General features: G+C 40.9%; 1 protein-coding gene across 2 annotated transcripts in view; it reads right to left on the bottom strand.

Annotated features, from left to right (window-relative positions):
• LOC124612154 (vacuolar protein sorting-associated protein 4) overlaps positions 1-19,571 on the bottom strand; it is a 175,819-nt gene that overhangs the window by 133,635 nt on the left and 22,613 nt on the right. For both annotated transcript variants that reach the window (XM_047140305.1, XM_047140304.1), the window contains exon 3: positions 7,136-7,247. In XM_047140305.1, coding sequence (XP_046996261.1) covers positions 7,136-7,247 — 112 coding nt within the window. The remainder of the gene's footprint in view (positions 1-7,135; positions 7,248-19,571) is intronic.

Below are 19,571 nucleotides of genomic sequence, written 5' to 3' on the forward strand. Positions count from 1 at the left end.
TCATCTTGGACACCACTGTCACTTCCCCAAACTTATTTTCAAGATGTTCAACAAAAAATTGAGGGTTCGTAGGTAGAAAGGAGTCCCTGCCCATTCTGCTACAGACTAAATACCGAGGCGAATATGGCTCTCTTCTTTCTGTAGCCCTACGTTCCTCCCATGGTGTAGCAAGGTAGGGAAACGATTTAGGGTCATATCTGTCAGCATTGTACTCGATCTTACCCTTCTTAGAGACTGCTGGTGCCGTACCGTCACCAGCAAGAGATGACTTAGTCTGCTTCATTGAGGGTCATCCACCCTGATGCCACCCACTCCGATCAGGGGCTCTCCCCACGGGCGCCACCCAACCACAGCAAAGGCCACCTAGCATGATGGCTGTTGCCGGGAGTCCTGATGCCCCAGGAGGACAGGCATCTACTGCTTGGTATACGTGGGGAATTTACAGCTCAGGCATCAGCAGTGCGATCCCTGTGGTGTCAGGGAGCTACCACCAAATGGGTACATGACGGCCCCACCACAACGGACTGGTTACCGTGCTGGATACTGGGCGCGGAGAAATCCAATATTGTCATGGGGGTGGAAGAGGAGAGGAGACAACGGAAGAAGATGAACCTGGCTTAACTCTGTCACTTCATCGGTAAAACTTTGGCATTTAACCAATAGGATTTTAATACTCTAACATGTGGGGGAATTTCTTTGGTTTTACACTGATACTTCTGTGTCTCCTGCAGCTATTGTTTTCTGGACTGGATGGAGAGTCGCCTAAGCCAAAAAAAAAAAAAAAAAAAAAAAAAAAAAAAAAAAAAAAAAAAAAACCTTTGTGTGCATACCACACACAGTCAGCCATTTGGGTGACAGCCTCTAACGTGTGGTGCACGCCTGAGACATTTAGGGGGACCCTGTAGTTCTCATTACTATGGTGCAAGTTTAGGAAGTCGCAGCCTAGCTTGTCACAGAAACTTTGCAGTCCCTGCTGTAGAGTTTGAACTTCGCTGAAATTCTACGAGCAAGACTGGTGTCTTCAACCTCCTCTGCCAGTTGCTGTAATGATCCACATATGATCTCAGATCCCAGACAAGCATTGTTTGTTCCAACAAGCCCTTCAATCTGTAATTTGTTGCACCCTTTTCACCCAGTGGCTCCTGGGATATCCTCTTTCACATGCTGAATGGGGCCAGTTGCTATACTCAATGAGTGCACTGGGCGTGTCTTTCTATCTCTTGTTGCCATTTCCCCTAGTGGATTCACAGTACATTGATGATTAATAGACGATACCTTTAGCGTTTGCCTCCTTTCACAGAGGACACAGTAGGCTCCCAACAGGTGAAATGAGTATGCTGGCACAATTTCAGCTTTGATGCAAGACAGTACCTCATAATGTGTTGGTTAGGAGTTCTCTTGGGTCCCTGTAGCCTCTATATAGGGAGCCTAATCTTACCACTGACATGTTACAGTCAAGTGGATGAGTGCAGACAGAGCCTGTACTTCCTATAGAGATCCACAGGAGAGGATAATACTTGAGGCACCTTTAGTTTCTCGGGTACATGACTCTTGGGAACTCTCCCAACACATCCATTTGTAGCAGATTCCAAGAGTTCGTAGACAATGTGATTTCCATCTGCTTACAAATATCAACTAACTCAGCCCATATTAAAGTAATGGATTCACGAAGGGGCTGAAATGCGGCTGGTGTAATATTTTACTGAACAGTAAACAATTAACTTTGAAATAAGCCTGCCAATTCACTTTTAATCTTTGGTTCTGTTAAGGTAGAAGTGTTATTAATTCCCTCTAAACAAGATTTCTATTAAGACAAAAGAAAAACTTTTTCCAAGGTTGTTAATTTATGATAAATGCAAGTAACATATACTCCTACTGAAAGGCAAAACTATATGTAACACAATTTGTTAGTTATAATATCTGCTACTGTAACTAGAGCACAAATTCTGATGCACTATGAAAGAGATTAGGCACATCACTCATATCTACCCAACCAAAATGCTCAGAAATTTAGATTTAATCATGATGATATACACCATATGAGATAACGGGCGAGTTGTGGCACTCTGGAAATTCGGAGTTGGCGTGGACACACGGGGGCCGCTCGGCAGACTGCAGCTCGTCAGTAGCCGTGCGGTGCCGAACGTTAGCCAGAGCAAGAGGGGTAGCCCCAGTGCGTGGTCCAGGCCGACCGCATGGCTAGGAATTCCATGTTGATACGGTGCCGAGGACTGTGCTTTGCGTCGATGAAGGAGTTGTGTATGCCGAGAGTGCCAAAGATGGCGGACTTTGTGAAACCATAATAGTGGACATTTCACAGCTCATGTAGAAGTTAATAATAGCCAGAGGAATCATGATACCTTAAAAAGGAACATGTACATTACCATTATTTGCACGACACTTCTGATGGTGTAATAAGATTTTCAATATCTTTATTAGTTTAAAGTTTAGTATCCGACTGTAAATTATACAAGTAGCACTCAGCAACGAATTTCCAAAATCTAAACGGTTCATCCAATTTTGTTGATTGACGTGTCTTTAGAAAGCTATTAGTGTAAACCTAAATTGGTATGAATTACAGGCATATAACTTGAATAGTACACGAGTTATTGGAGGTCAAAGTGGCCGATAACTATTGATCGCATCAGGCCATAACTACTCCACAGTAACATGAAAAAACGGTAGCAGCATGCTTATAAATATATTTATTCGCCTATGTATTTATTTATATCTGATATATACTATTCATGAAGAAATTGGTTAAATATTTACTGTGTTTTGGAAAGCACATAGACATTAGGCTACTGGCCAACCTTTTGTTTATATTCCTATGATATATATTTATTTGATTTGTTTATGTATTTAATAATGCGTGTCAGAGCGTGTTTATGGTGCAGCTGCAGGAATGTTTATTTAATTTCAAGTTATTTAAATGTAAATCCAGTATTTCGTATGTGTTTCAATATGTTTGTGAGCGTGCGTTGGCTTGAAGAAATGGCGGGAGTACTCTAGCTAATCACAGCACTCGTTAATGGGGAGAATGGACGGAAGTGGGGTAGGAGTACTGAACAGGATGGCGCAGCGTAGAGTCACACAGGACTCGCAGGAAAGACTTGGAGAGTGGAGCAGTTTGCATGTGGTCACGGGAGATAGAAATATTTCATACTGATGACTTGTGCACTTGTGAGACTTCCGTGGCTTCTGCAATGAAGACGTAGTATGCATTTAGAAGTGAATATCTCACGAGCTATGTTGTTGTTAATAACTAATCACGTGAAGTAGGAATCTCTTGTTTCCCTGTTATTCAACTTGTATTTTATTCAATTGCTGGACCATTGACACCAGTAAGTGTTTGCAATCATAAACGGCATTCTTAAAGGTAGTTCTGCTATCGTACTCGTCATTTAAAGTCGTTAAAAACAGTACCTGCAGATTTTATTTAATTGCAATCTTCATTTATGAATTTCTACGTTACATCCAAAATTCGCAATTGCCGAGTGATAGGAACCTTCGACCATTCGATTCATGTGTATATTCATATTGTATACTGTAGACTCAGCAGTATTTGGCTTGTAATGCAGCAACTACATATCCCAGCCCCTAGACAACGGAACCAGCAAAAACTTAATATTTCAACTCCGAGTCTGAGGGTACGTAGTTGAGGGCCACCACCTCACATCATTTATTTTTCAAAGTCCACAACCAAAATTCAGGGTTGATGATTCTTTGAACAATAACAGTAAATCACAAATGCTGATTTGTTATGAAATATGTTATGGTGAACACACTTACCTTACGAAAATTCTCAAAAATGCATGTTCGAAAGCATCCAATAAAATCTCAAAAATGTAGATATTTTTTGAAGTAATTATGGAATTAAATTAGATAACAGCTGTTTTAGCATGATATTATTGTTGCCAGAAAAGCATAAATTAAGTTTACAGCTGACAGAGTAGGAGTTTCTGACAGCACTCGCAAATGTTCGAACATACACAATGTATTATGATGCACATGGGTATCAAAACGATCAATGAAAGATAATCTAAAATGACACTAAAAGTAAAATATAAAAAAATCTCTTATTTCACATTGGCACATGTGGCTTCACACAAAGGAAAATTCAAAAGTCGGCTTGTATATGAAAATAAATATTCGAATTACATGGATTTTTTTTATTTAACTGAATTCATGATACTGTCTACACTGATGGATCAAAGATGAACACTGCAGTGTCAGTTTGCCACAGTCAAGAGTGTAAATATTGTGAAGGGGCCACCAACAAAAGCATGTATCTTCCACTTGGGGCAGCGAACTGTTTCCATATAGAAGTATGTGATAAGGAACACTGCTTTACAGTAGTTCAACTCATACTTAACACATCGGAAACAAAGATAATTGCAACACCAAATTCATCAATGGAAAACTGTCCTGATGGATCCCAGAGAGCTGACTAGTGGGTCCCTATTTATTTCTATATACAATAGCAACCACTTACTATTTGTGTTCTTTTAGTTTTAGTTGCCAATGATATTTCAATTCTAATTGAAAATGAAGAGCCTTATAAATTTAAGAAAGTGTCGACATAGTTAGAAAAGTTTGAATCTTTGTTTCATCAAAATATATTACAGCCAAATGTCACAAAAATCCAGATGATCCAATTTGGGACTAAATAATCAGCACCGAGTGATGTAAGAATTAGGTGCAATGATTGGGATATAACAGAAGCAAAACATATCAAGCACTTAGGCTGAAATCTTGACCAAAGTTTTAAACTGGAAATAAGTTACTTGGCACGTAAATTACACAAGTATTTGCAATGTGTATTTTGTTATGTGTTACTGAAAAGGGCATCGGGGAGATGAGATACAACTTTCACTTTCTTTAAGTATGTTATTTAACGTGATATAATTTTCTGAAGTAACTCAATAATGTCATGTGAGTACTAGGGCCGCAGAGAAAAATAATTAGGAACAACAGTGTCACCAAACAAAAGGTGTCATGTCATCTACTGTTATAAAAATTGAAAATCTATTTATTTCTTCCCTGTACATTTATGAGAACTTCATTATCTTTTACAAAAACCAACATAAGCTTGAAACTTTCCATTTATAGCGGAAATACACCATTCGTCGATGAGAAAATTTTAAACATCCTACACAGTACTCATAACTCTATGTCCAGGCAAGATGTTACCTGAGGTTAAAAACTTATGATAAATTTAATTACGGGAACATATTCTTCATAACACTTGGTTCATTAAAGGTGCTGTCATTTTGCTGAAGAATATGTGGATGACAATTCCACGGTCTGATCAAGGAAATTTTATACTTTTCTGTATACTGCAAAAATAATAGTGAGTATTAATAGCCTGCATCACAGCACTGTGTGCAAAATAATAGGAAATTTCTGTATTATTCTGATAAAGTTTTATTGTAATTCTTGACATGTGTCCCATACATAAAAACATTTCACAACACACAGACATCACATGTATTTCTTTTGTCAACACCCAGTGACAGATAGGAAGCATGATGAAGTAATGTAAACATGCTCAGAGATCACACGAAAGGAAAAGTATTTGGAAGTCATACAGTAAAATGAAAATGATAACATTTCACAGTGAGTAGGAGAAAGTGTTATCTTCACAATGCTACATTTCGTACTTGATGTAGTATCCAACAGACTATTCATTTACACAACAACAATCTAACAAGAGTTACTACAATGCTGGACCAACTGTAAAAGAGAAATCAGCTTTCTGGATTCTTGATTAAAACAAACAAATCAGTATTTACTTATTTCCAGCATGCTAGATTGCCAAAAGCAGCAACTTACTATAATTAAATGAAATTACAAAACAGTCAAAGTTGCACAGAAGTTTGTTTTCATTTAAATGGCAACCAGCTTCAGGCTTTTACGCATTATCAAATTATCCAAGTAAGTCCTATCATAACACTATAACGTATGCATGCTAGCCACACTGCTTGTGTGAGTGGCTGAGTGCAAGATACTATTGCTGTACGATAGTCCAGTCCTGCATGTTGTTTTGCTGCACACAGCACTGACCAGCACATGATGGTGCTATGGTGGGACTTGGGTAGACAGCTGGATAATGGACGAAAGTCTGAAACTGGTCACTATTTAAATAAAGATAAACTTCTGCCCAACTTTGACAGTTTTGCTATTTTACTGAAATATATCACTGGTTGGTGTTACATTCCATTTCTCTGCACTATGAAGAGAGTTTTAACAGTACTTGGAACAATGTGGCTTAAAATATTTGATTCTTAGGTCTCAGTAAGTAGTTAAGCGCGCACGCGCGCACACACACACACACACACACACACACACACACACACACACACACACAGGCAGGCAGGAGGGCTAATGCTAAATGTGAAGACAGATTCATGAAGTAGTGAATTTATTACTTTCCTTTACGGAAAAAAGTGTGGCAGTGCAGCATCTGATGCAGCAATGCAATCAAAATCACACGCGGACATATCCTCAGAAGTAGGTGGGACAAAAACTTGGTGGAATTTTGTCAGGTCATCTGCTGGATCTTGCATTCACAATGGAATCTATTTCATAGTAATCACTCTTTTGCCTGCTAGGACTTTTTTTAATATGAATACAGGAACTTGTGTTTCTTTCTGATCTCTGTTCCACACCAGTTACTTTCAAATTTACTATGAAGTATGGCACAAACAAAAAAGAACAGTTTTTAAAAAAGTTTCCAACGGAATAGAAAAGAAGTACGTGTAAAGCAGCAGTTGCCTCTCATATTATCAAGTGACACTACTGAACACTAACACACACACACACACACACACACACACACACACACACACACACACACACACACGAGGTGACAGGGGTACAGAAAATAAAATTTTGGAGCAAGTGTCAATAAATCATGAAGCATGTAAAACACTTGTGGGGATCCATACCATACCTAGCAGTCCATAAATATTAATTCAGCTATCACATACATGCATTACAGAGAAAGTTAATTGCTAGGATAATTAACAACACTTGCTTGATACTTGATGTTACTCTTCCCATTCTATGTAGTTACTCGGCAAGCATTCTGCACTAACAATAAATTCTTCATAACATGATTACCACCACTTACATTTGATAGCATGGAGAAAATATTCTACACCATGTTCATATAACTTCAATGCTTCTTCATAGTTTTTATTCTTGTCTTCTTCTGTTGCTTTAGTGACCAAGTCAATGGCCTTCTGTAAAATAGATTCACAGTATAACAACAACAAATTTCAATAAATATCAATACAACACAGAGCTATATTAACAACTGCACAACACAGACAAAAGCTGCAGAGAAGAAGCTGTAGCTGCATGTGATAAAGAAAAACAAGAAGAGTAGCAATTGTGTCTAAATTTATAAAATCACACAATTATAAGAGGGATTCACCCTTCACTGAGGGTTCCTACACTGCTACTGCACACTGTTATTCTTTCATCATTTCTATTGACAATGGACTGAAACAAAACATTAGTGATCCAAAATATTTCAACTAGTATCAATTCAGAATAAGTGAGCTGAGCACTCAAGAACAAGTTTACACACAATATTTCCCCCACATAACAAGGACCCAGTCATTGTGGAACACAGCATAACCATTGGGGAACAAGTATTGTATCATGGGATGGACCTGACCAACCAAAATAGCCACATAACCCTTTGCGGTAATGCGACCTTGTGGATTAACCATAGGCCCCATGGAATACCACAATAAGGCTGCCCAAACCATCAACACACCTTCACCATGTTTCACTATCAGGAAATAAACTTGGCTTGAAGTTAGAAATGCTATGAAACCAGATTCATCTCAACAAATGCCACTCTTCCACTGCTGCATAGTCCACATTTTACAGCTTCAACATGACGTTTTCCCTTTACAGGCTTTTGCATTACTGATAAGTGGTTTTGAAATTCCAGCTTGCCCTGCAATCCCCTACTTATGGAGATCCTTTTGAGTCATTCTGGTGCTGACAGGGTTCACAAACACAGCATTCAGTTCTGTAGTGACTTTTGCAGCGGCCGTCCTCTTATTAATATCACAACGCTCTTCACTGACTATCTGTCAAGATCATTACAGCATTTTTGTCTACATTGTAACTTAGCAGTTGATGTTTTGCTACTTAACCTGTAAGCGGTATAAATTTTCCACATGGTCCCTTTTAAAACACTTAACACTTCTTCAGGTTTGTTTCCAGCAGGAACATCATGTTGCATGAATATCATAATGAGATCCAAGACAGGAGGAAGAGCAACATTAGTTATAATTTTTTAAAAATCTGTTTACTGCAGATCGACTTCAGCTACTGTGTACCTATCTTTCGTGCACTTACATTCAAGTGATTTAAAAAAAAAAAAAAAAATAATAAAAAGAATAAAAAAAACAAAAAAACAAAAAATCACACGTAGTACCACATTGCTATTACAAATAACAAACAGTTTTGTAATTATATGTTTGGCAATAGGGCACCGTGTGAAATTTGATTTACAATGAGCTATCACGACTTTAATACAATTCCACTTAAAATAGCTAAATAGGAGGTGAAAGCAATCTGGATCTGCAATGAACAGATAAATAAAGGTACGACTGATGCTGTGTTTCCTCCTGTCTTGGACCAAACACTTTAGCTATGGAGGCATCCACCATACAAGCACCAACAATTTGCCCACATCTGAAGTCACTTAGCTCTAACATAAAGCAGTCACGATTATGCAGAACACTGTTCTGAGCATAAGTGACACTTACAACATATTGAGGACATTGCACAGATGCCGTTCATGGTTAAACACAATAGCTCAATCTGCAGGCTTGGCTAGCACTGCATTTATGTTCAAGCCAACATTTCTCATAGTGTTCCCATATTTCTTAAACTCCTGTATGTGTAGCTGGCTCTTCACAAAATCAGATTACTAACTATTATTCAAAATCTTAGTGTTAAGGATATTGGACTGAATTTTCAAACATTTGTTAATAAGTAATACACACAAATCGTCCAAGACGTCACGATCACTGCCCACCATGAATCTGAACACTGCCTGGTGGCAATGTGGACATGCAGTGATGTAAGGAGAGTATATGAGTGGAGCAGAAATGAATGGGGAATCATTTTAGTGATGATACGAGCCACAAATAGGGAACTCCACTGACAGAAGCAACTTCGACAAGGCTAGATTGCTATAGCCTGACATCTGTGAAAGAGCGCCTCAGAAAACGGTGAGGCTGGATGGCTGCTCGAGTGCTAGTGTTATGAGTATCTAAGGAATATGGTTGAAGGATGGTGAAACTATGAGCAGGCAACAAGGTGCTGGACATCTACACTTCATCAGAGAATGGGGAGGACAGAGGCTTGCCTGCTAGGCAGCAATATGTGGCAGACCTGATTGTGCAGGTGAAAGTGTTTCAGAGCACCCTGTTCAGTGCACGTTGTTTGACACAGAGCTCAGTGCCAGATAATCCCAACATGTTTCCATGTTCACCTGACACCAACAATTACAACTGCAGTCAGCATGGTATCACAGAGGTAGGACCTTAGATCAGGAACGTACCTACAGCTTTGTGTGTGTGTGTGTGTGTGTGGAGGGGGGAATGTCCAACACTATCATTTAGGAAGGTAAACCTGTCTTTGCCAACCACATAAAAAGGTTTTGCTGTTAACGCCAATAGAGTCAATCAAGGAGAAATTAAAAACCCACAAATACGTTAGCATCTGTATTACATGCGGGTAAAACTGTAGAGAAACACTAATTGATCCAAGTGTCTTTAAATAAAATATATGTATTGTGGCTGTTTAGGTATTTATTTATGAAAAATCAACTAATTGTAAGCTAACATAGGAGGTAATTATATATTTTTGAATATCATTATTAATCATTTATATTAAGCAATAATATTATCATATTAGTCTTTGCATTTAAATTGTGACACTTTAGCATTTTGCTGTAACTTCAGGTCGTAAGTTAATTTAAAAATAAACATTAATTTCTTTAAAGTACCGTATTTACTCGAATCTAAGCCGCACTTTTTTCCGGTTTTTGTACTCCAAAAAACCGCCTGCGGCTTAGAATGGAATGCAAAGTAAGCGAAAGTTCTGAAAAATGTTGGTAGGTGCCGCCACAACTAACTTCTGCCGTCGAATATATGTAGCGCTACACAGGCATGCTTCGCAGGCACAAAGATACATTCTGGCGCCAAAATCTCTGCGTCAGTAAATAAATTAAAAGAAAAATGTGGAAGACGAGCTTCTTTCTCCGCCCCGAATTTCGACCACTGCATTTTCATACATTATCCAACGAAGTAAATACAAATTCCGTATTGTTCATCTTCGAATGTAGCAGCTTCTCAATGTACTACGAAAATCCGACTGGCAAGACTGTTTGCGATGTTTGTCAATTACGTTCTGATTTTTTTCCTACCTGTGAGAAGAGATGGTTGCTAATGGTAACTTTTATGAATTGAGAATCACATGCAGTATTCTGTTCACCACAAGAATAATACGAATATAAACATTTTGCCATGTATTCTTTCGTGTTTGCTGCTATCTCATTTAAATCCTGTCTGCCTAATAAACTACGAAACTAGAGTGAGACAACAGCAAATGCGGAAGAATACACATATCATGTCATGTTTATATTCGTATTATTCTTATGCCTAATAGTGATACTATCAGAAATGAAGCACGGCAATTGACTAGATTTTTAAATCTAATATGACTCTAATTTCTGTGCAGAAAGTAATGTACTAAAGAGGCGTCTGCAAAGAGATTCAAACAGAGAAAAATTTTCGCTAAATTCTCGTTCAGAACGTCATCTATCATACGCAGTTTATTGTTTGGTTCTTGTTGATCATTATCAAAGAAAGCAGTAGTGTAAATAACAACAAATAGTAGTCTCTTGCCATTGTTTCGCTAATGAGACAATTCCTCTCTTTTAAAACAAGAAAAAAAAAATTTTGAAAGCGGCGGTAGCGCGCAGAAAAGCAAGCCATGCCGCGAGCGGCAACACGCCGTAAACACGCACTATCAGAATGCGGCAAACAATGCATGACACAGTACAGTAATACATTTTCAGCTTGGAGTGATGTAAACACCTATAACAAAGAGAATGGCACTTATCAGATCAAAGAAAAATAAGCAACCAATTCAAACCAGACGAAGCACGTGAAAAACGAAGGGTACCCTTATAAATACGGACGGAGCGCCTGACGCATAGCAATGGCTACTTGGTAAAGCTTAACTGCTAAGCTTACGACTCTAACCAAATTACTGTAGCTGTATCGTCATTCATTCGACCTAAATTGTCTCTCATATCACAATGGACTAACTTTGTTTCTATTTGGAGGTGCGGCCTAAAACTTTTCTCTCCCCTTGAATTCCGAGTCTCAAATTTCAGGTGCGGCTTAGTTTCGGGAAAATTTTTTTCCTTGATTTCGAGTCTCATTTTTCAGGTGCGGCTTAGATTCGAGTAAATACGGTATTGTATTTGTCCTTTTACGTCTTGCTGCTAACTTACTAATAATTTCTTCACAATCTAGTTGCACCGCCAGATCACAATGAACACTCATTAGAGCAAGACCAGTAAGACTTTCACCTCCCATTTTATTCCTTATGTAAGTTTTTAGCCTCTTCATAGTCGAGAAAGATCTTTCAGGGTTCGCCGTTGACACTGGGAGTGTGGCTAACATGATAAGAAGCTTTTATATCGAAGGTAATAACAGTTCATCACACTGATCAATAACTTCTCTAGCAGTGACAGGTTTTTCCTCTACAGATTTCCAGTGATTGTGCCATATCTCGTATTCACTCAGAATTGTTGTGCCTACATTCTCACCAAGAAATATTTGCACTTCTTAAGATTTTCTTTTGTCCTGGAGTCATTATTGGGTTTCTCAGGCAGAAGCATCTGAGTTCTTCGATTGTTTCTTCCTGTGGTTTAAAGCGAGCATCAAGTTCTGTGATCACATGTTCAATAAAAGGGTAAAATACATTTCAATGATAATATATTTCAGCAGTTTCTCCTGGTACATTGCTGCACTGGGTTTGCCTTCCAGCCGTTCTTGGGACAGTTATGTTACTTGAGCTCATCTGCTTTGCCTGCTCGCGAAGGACTGCCTGCTCGCAAAGGACTGAGAATTCACTTTCATTCCGAATATTTTGTACAGTAGTTTTAATTGTTTTCGTATAAGTGCAAGTGTTCATCAGGTCAACATTGACCTTCTGCATTATCAACAATTGATACGTTTTTCAAACTTACGGAAATGTTCCTCCGTAATTGTGTATGAAATAACAATGATCAATAATGGTTCTTGTTTTGGATGTCTAATCAGACTTACAAGAAATATAATAATGATCAATAATGGTTCTTGTTTTGGATGTCTAGTCATACTTTCAACAAGTCACTTAACGTTTCTGCGAGTAGCTTAAAAAGTCTTTTAGTTTTAATGTCTGTCATCATGGAGAAAGACTGTTCGGTATCTGCAATCCCGTGCATGTATTACACGTTTTGTACTTGGCAGTGAAAATTTACGAGGGTTTTACATTTCGCCAAAGAAAGATGAATTCCGCTACATTTTTAACAATTTCAGAATTTCGCCGCTACGCCACGAAGGCCAAAAAACTACAATACGTGTAGCGGAATTCTGCTACGGTTGGCAAGATTGTACTCACTTCCGTTGCACACAGTTAGGGTGGGGGTAGACACCCCCCCGCAGGGCACAGCTATTTTTTGCAGCCTCATTCCTCCATGGCTTGTCACTATGTCAACCAAGTGCAGTGCGCGACTATTTTGTGGCATGGGGTTTCAAAAGTGGGTATTCTTATAATATTGGCATTTTTTGTGCAAACTAAGGAAGGGGGAGGGCCAGACCCCCTGGACACCCCCCCCCCCCCCCCCCCACCCCTTATATACGTCCGTGCCTCAGATCAATGGAAACATTTTGCCTGATCAGACGAATACTGTTTGTTACACCCGACCCACAGTCACTTTTGGACATGCCTTCATTCAGCCATAAAGCTGCTCGAAGCATGCACTGTGTCCCAGATGCACTATTATACTAAGAAGGACATCCTCTCTGGCTTCCATAGGTCCTGTAGAAATAACCAAAGGCACCATGATACATGTAACTACATGAACTTCATTGCGGACCAGCTGCACCCCTCCATGTTTTATGTCTTCCCCTGATGAGGACTCCTTTGAGGTGCACGATAGTGAACTAATTCCATTGTCTTGGCCACCAAATTTGTCTAATCTGAACATGTCGACACATCAGGGACACTGTAAGAATCAGCTCTGTCATCACAAACCAGTGGCTCATAATTCATGGGAATATTGCATGACCTGTGCATAGACATCTGGTGCCGCTTACCCCAGGAAACCTACCAAGGACTTATCAAGCCCATGTTATGTAAAATCACTGCTGCATTGTGTGCTAATGGTGGAGCAACATGCTATCTCACAGGTAGTCAAAATGTTTTAGGTCATCTGAATACAAAATCCAAATTAAAAGATCATGAAAGCTAAAATAACACCACAGTTAATGTAAATTGCTGATCACTTTATAAAACACATTATGAACGGCTGGCCCCTCCCCCTTCCTCTTACAATTTTTGTGACATTTGTGCTCCCATCAGATACCTCTTCCCAATTTTTCTTAAAATCATCATGCACTGACCACACTATCCCTACAGGCATCTTTGGCTCCCAATTTGCACGTGCCCTGGCTTTAGAAAGGGCATTAACTCTTCTTCCCTCCATGAGTCAGTATAACAGCCAGCAGTTCAAATTTTACTGAAAGCAGCAAAAAAGACTTTTGCTTTTTGCTCCAACTATCCTAAAGGCTGCCAGATTTACAGTATATGGAAGGTGTCAGAATCTTCCTCACCACGGACTGACAATCACAGTTACACAACACAACATGCTGTTTCCTAAAACAAGTCAGATTTTAGAAATGATGCAGCAGAGGCTTTGTTCATAAGCTCCACCACTTGGTCCACGCACTCCTGGATGTTGTCACAGTTCTCTATCACAAGTTGGCTAACCTACCTACCCCCCCCCCCCCCCTCTCTCTCTCTCTCTCTCTCTCTCTCTCTCTCTCTCTCTCTCTCTCTGTGTGTGTGTGTGTGTGTGTGTGTGTGTGTGTGTGTGTGTGTGTGTGTGTGTGTGTGTGCGTGCGTGTCGGGGGAGGGGGTGGGGGGGGGGGGGGGGGGGGTGAGAGACGACATTTGGTCAGTCTTCTGACTGGTTTGATGCAATCACCCACAACTTCCTCTCTTGTGCCAACCTCTTCATCTCAAAGTAGCAATAACTGCCTACATCCTCAATTATTTGTTGGAAGTATTGCCATTTAGCCCTTCCCCTACAGCTTTTACCTTCTACAGCTTCCTCTGGCACTATGGAAGTTCAAGTTTATCGCTAATCTCATTTTTGCTACTCTGCATTAATTTCCATCTTTCTTTGGTTTATCTTCAATTCATATTCTGCACTCTTTAGACTGTTCCTTCTATTCAACAGGTACTGTAACTCTTCACTTTTACTGAGTATAAGAATGTCATACATGACTTATCATTAATACCCCTTTCATCTGGAATTTTAATCCCACTCTTGCACCTCCCTTTTATTTCTCCCATTGCTTCTTAAATGTATATTTCAAAGAGTAGTCGATAAATACTACACCCCTGTCTTACACCAGTTTTAATCTCCATTTTTATTGTTCCCTTTGGTTTTTGTACATATCATGTATTACCTATGTTTCCTTATAACTTTCACTACTTCTTCATTTTTTTTTAAGAATTTCGAAGATTTTACGCTATTTGACACTGCTGATCACTGTTTCTAGGTCAACAATTACTATGAATGTGTCCCATTGTAATAGCAGTTGATTTAATGTGTTTTGACACAAACAATGTAGTAAACCCAGGTGGCTGCATTGCCTTGAAGATGATCTTTATTTCAGTATATGGTCTGTGCACTGCTATTTTAATTATAATATTTTCTTTGCTTAGTTAAACTCTGAGCATTCCCAATGACAGATTGAACATTTATCTGTGCAGTTAACATAACTGGTGAGGATACACATATCATTTCTCTTTCAAGAGCAAGTTGGCTACATCGTCCACACAGTGTATAGTCTTTACATTTTAAAGATTGGCGAAACCTCTGGAATTAAAAGTACCTTAGAAGATTTGGGATAACAGGCCTTACTTTCAATCAAACCTGCCTTAGGAGACTCAGATAACAAAGTTGTACTCCAAGTTAACATGAATGAAGTAGTTTTCTGTAGCATATCATCAAGTGTTTCCTTAAACTGCACACCTTTGTGATTCATTCTGGGTACCATTCTTTATTGTGTGTATGTCTATTTTGGCATTTCACAATATCCTTAACTGAATTTTGTGTTGAAGGTAGCTCAACTGATCAGCTACTCCATGTTTTTTTTATTATTTTTCATTGCTTTTGTGCTTGCTGAGCTGCAGTAGTCTCGATGAGAAGAGTGCTTTTTGTTAGTAGCTTAATGGAATTAAGTTTGCCAGTAAAATCTTCTAAAACTTCTCTTGTACAGACCAGTGATACTTTCCCAAATGATGCTTCTTCACTTAATATTATTCTACATTACAGGGTATATTCTACTGCCATTTCTTAGAGAAGCTTGAGCAGGATGACCATCTACTCAAGCTCTCTTGTAACTTTGGGTGTCTTTACTCTCTAACAGTACAGTTACTTCACTTAGATCAAGGCCCAAGCTCCTCCCACAACAAACTAAGGATCTATACGTCCACCCCAAACACTTAATACAAATCAAGGTGAGAATATCCTACTTCTTTTTGTACCACTCTTGATGTCATCATTTTTTGTTGTTTACCTAATCTGGCTTTATTAACAGCACACATACAACAATAACATAAAACAGCTACTTTTTTATTCAAGTAGAAAGACATAAAACTTTATTATTAAAAAAAAGTAGAAACATGCATGGTAATACTGCCTATGATTTATCATAGAAGTTAGGTTGAAGAAAGGCAAATCCACATTTATAAGCATTTGCAGATTCACAGAATGCTCTTGTCAATACTGATTAGATTCCGCTCTAGGGAGACTATAGTTGAGAAGGGAGTGTGACTGAGTTGTAACCAATCCTCGAAGTTAATGTTTATACCGAGCAAGCAGTAAAGGAAAGTTGGTTGGTTTGTTTAAAAGGGGGAAGGGGCAAAACTGCTTGGTCATCGGTCCCTTGTTCCTGTTAAAACAACCATACAGGGGATAGAAGAAAACAAATGAGACATAGAGCACAATACCAAAAGGAAGGAAGAACGACAGAAAGGCAACAAACACTACAAAGAACAAAACGAGGACAAGAAAACCATAGAGAGATGCAAGAAAGAGGTAGAAGAGATTAAAACAAGAAAGCAGATTATCACGGCTGGCTGGCCATGAGAATAAAAAGAAGCAGCCAGCCACTCTGCAACATATTAAAACCTCCACCCTAAAAGCACTAGGTTGGAGGACACAGAGGGACAAAGGACAGGCACTAAAACTTCGATCAATTGATAAAACCAACCCTCACAAATAAAATGTAAAACTAATGCTGCTGTTGAGGCATTGTCGCCCAACACCAAAGGTAGAGTGCTGGGAAAGTTAAAAGTCCACCTCAGAGTGGCTGAAAGTGGGCAGTCTGGCAAGAGGTGGACGACCATCATTTGTCACTGAGGTAGGTCCTCCCGACGGAGGAGGTAACCATGTGCTAGCCACGTATGGCCAATGCGGAGCCAACAAAGGACAACTGACTCCCTGCGAGAAGCCCACAGGGAAGACTTTCACATATTCATAGTCTCCTTAATGACATGCAGTTTGTTGTGCGTACTATTATGCAATTCTGTCTCCCAAAGCTGAAAAACCTGCGGCGTAAGACAGAACGCACGTCGATTTCAGAGATGCCTATCTCCAGAAGCGGTTTCCACGTAGCCTGTTTGGCCAGCCTGTCGGCAAGTTCGTTGCTGGGATTCCAATGTTATCCTGGAGTCCAAACAAACACCACTGAATGACTGGACCATTCCAGAGCAGAGATGGACTCCTGGATGGTTGCTACCAAAGGATGGAGAGGGTAGCCACTGGTCGATAGCTTATAAGCTGCTCAGGGAGTCAGAACAGAGAAGAAACGACCCACCAGTACAGGAATGGATGTACTGAAGTGCACGAGATATGGCCACAAGCTCTGCAGTGAATACAATGGGAGTCAGCAGTCAAGGAATGCTGTTCAATATGGCCTCTGTGGACATAGGTGAAGCCAACATTACCATCAGCCACTGAGCCTTTGATGTAACAACTTCAGAGCCCCGGAGTACTTTTTTTTTTTTTTTTTTTTTTTTTTTTTTTTTTTTTTTTTTTTTTTGGGGGGGGGGGGGGGGGTTAAGGGCGCTCAACTACGAGGGTCATTAGCGCCCAGTCACAATTGTTAGAGCACATAGAATCTAGTAAAACTCTAGGGCGGGCGGGCGGGCGGGGGGGGGGGGGGGGGGGGGGGGGGGGGGACCCCCAGAAGTTCTTACAAAGATGCAGATAAAATAAGTGAAGGAGTTAGATGTCTTTGGACAGCCAGTCAAAGTAATGAAACGAAGAACACGAGCAGCTGCTCGCGCGTCATTAGCTAAAATATCCTGTAAAGTAGATGGCAGAGACAGGACAACACGAGATTGACTAAAACGGGGGACACGACAATAAACATGGCGCACTGTTAATGCATGACCACAAGGGTACTGCGGGGGCTGGGTCACCGGAGAGCAGGTAGCGGTGGCTAAACCGGCAATGCCCAATCCGCAACCTGGTCAGAAGGCTCTTCTCGCTGAGATGGTCGGGAGGAGGTTGTCCAAGCAGTTGGGAACGGTTTTACTGCCCGGGAGCTTGTTTCCTTGCAGTGATGACCAAGTATCCCACCACAAAGACACAAGCCTCTTACAAAACAACCCCACTAATGTCAGATGACGGAACACAATGGGAGGCTGGCCGAGGCAGGAGGACTGCAGCCTTGGCTGCAGCATCAGCAGCCTCATTCCCAGGCACTCCTACATGGCCGGGAACCCACAGAAAGCTGACAGGAGAGCCATCAGCAGCAGAAGAATGGAGGGACTGCTGGATCCGTTGCACCAAGGGCTTGGACCGGATATGGAGCTCCAAGGCTCTGAAGAGCACTGAGTGAAATCAGAGCAGAGTACATACGATGAATGGCGGTAGCGGCGGGCATACTGAACGGCCTGATTGAGAGCAAAAAGCTCGGCCATAAAGCTGGAACACTGGTCGAGGAGCCGGTATTTAAAGGTTGCCCGGCCCCGACGACAACAGGCACAGCCGACGCCATCGTCAGTTTTGGAGCATCAGTGTAAATAAAGGTGTGACTGGCAAGTTGTGCACGAAGTTCGACAAACGGGTGAGCAATACACTGCAGCCGGAGTACCTCCTTCGGGAGCGAGCTGAGATCGAGATATGAACCGGAGCATGGCGCACGGTTTTGTCGGGCTTTCCCCTCTCTGAGGTGGTAGGGAGGGCAAAATCCAATTGTCGAAGCAGGTGATGAAGCGGACTCCAGCGGACAGCAGGGCAGACACACACAACCCATACTGACGGTCGAGAGAATCGGCGAAGAAGGACTGATAAGAGGGGTGGTCGGGCATTGACACAGCCGGCAGGCATACCGGACAAAGCAGTTACGTCGCGCGGTAGGTCAATGGTAATTCGGCAGCTTCAGCATAAAGACTCTCGACGGGACTAGTGTAGAATGCTCCGGTCGCAAGACGTAACCCCCGATGGTGATGGAGTTGAGACGGCGTAAGAGGGATGGGCCGAGCAGACGAGTAGACGAGGCTCCCATAATCCAGCTTTGATCGGACTATGGACGGATACCAAGCGAAGCAGGACAGTGCGATCCACTCCCCAAGATGAACCACTAAGAACTCTGGAGGACATTAAGGGAACGTGTACAAGGGGCAGCCACTAAGAGACATGCGGAGACCAACAAAGTTTTCTGTCCAGTGTTGAGCCCCAGAAACTTAGTTGTGTCCACGAATGGGAGAACAACGGGACGAGATGTAAGGATGGCGGAAGGAACGCTTTTATCGCCAGAAGTTGATTGCAAACCGTCTTCTCTTCAGAGAACCGGAAGCCATTTGCCACACTCCATGAGTGTAGGCTGTCTAGACAACACTGAAGGCAGCGTTCAGGAGGCATGTTCTCTGGGCACTGCAGTAGATCTCGAAGTCATCGACAAAAAGAGAGCCCGAGACATTAGGTGGAATGCAATCCATAATTGGGCTTGATCGCTATGGCAAAAAGGGCTACGCTCAAGACGGAGCCCTCAGGCACTCCGTTCTCCTGGAGGAAGACGTCGGACAATACGGAACCCACACGTACCCTAAACTTTCGATCCGTTAAAAGGAATCAATAAAAAGGGGCAGGCGACCGCGTAGGCCCCACCTGTGCATAGTGCGGAGGATACCTCCTCTCCAACAGGTATCATAAGCCTTCTCCAAATCGAAGAACA

This window comes from Schistocerca americana, chromosome 1 (assembly GCF_021461395.2).
Source record: "Schistocerca americana isolate TAMUIC-IGC-003095 chromosome 1, iqSchAmer2.1, whole genome shotgun sequence".
Lineage (NCBI taxonomy): Eukaryota > Metazoa > Arthropoda > Insecta > Orthoptera > Acrididae > Schistocerca > Schistocerca americana.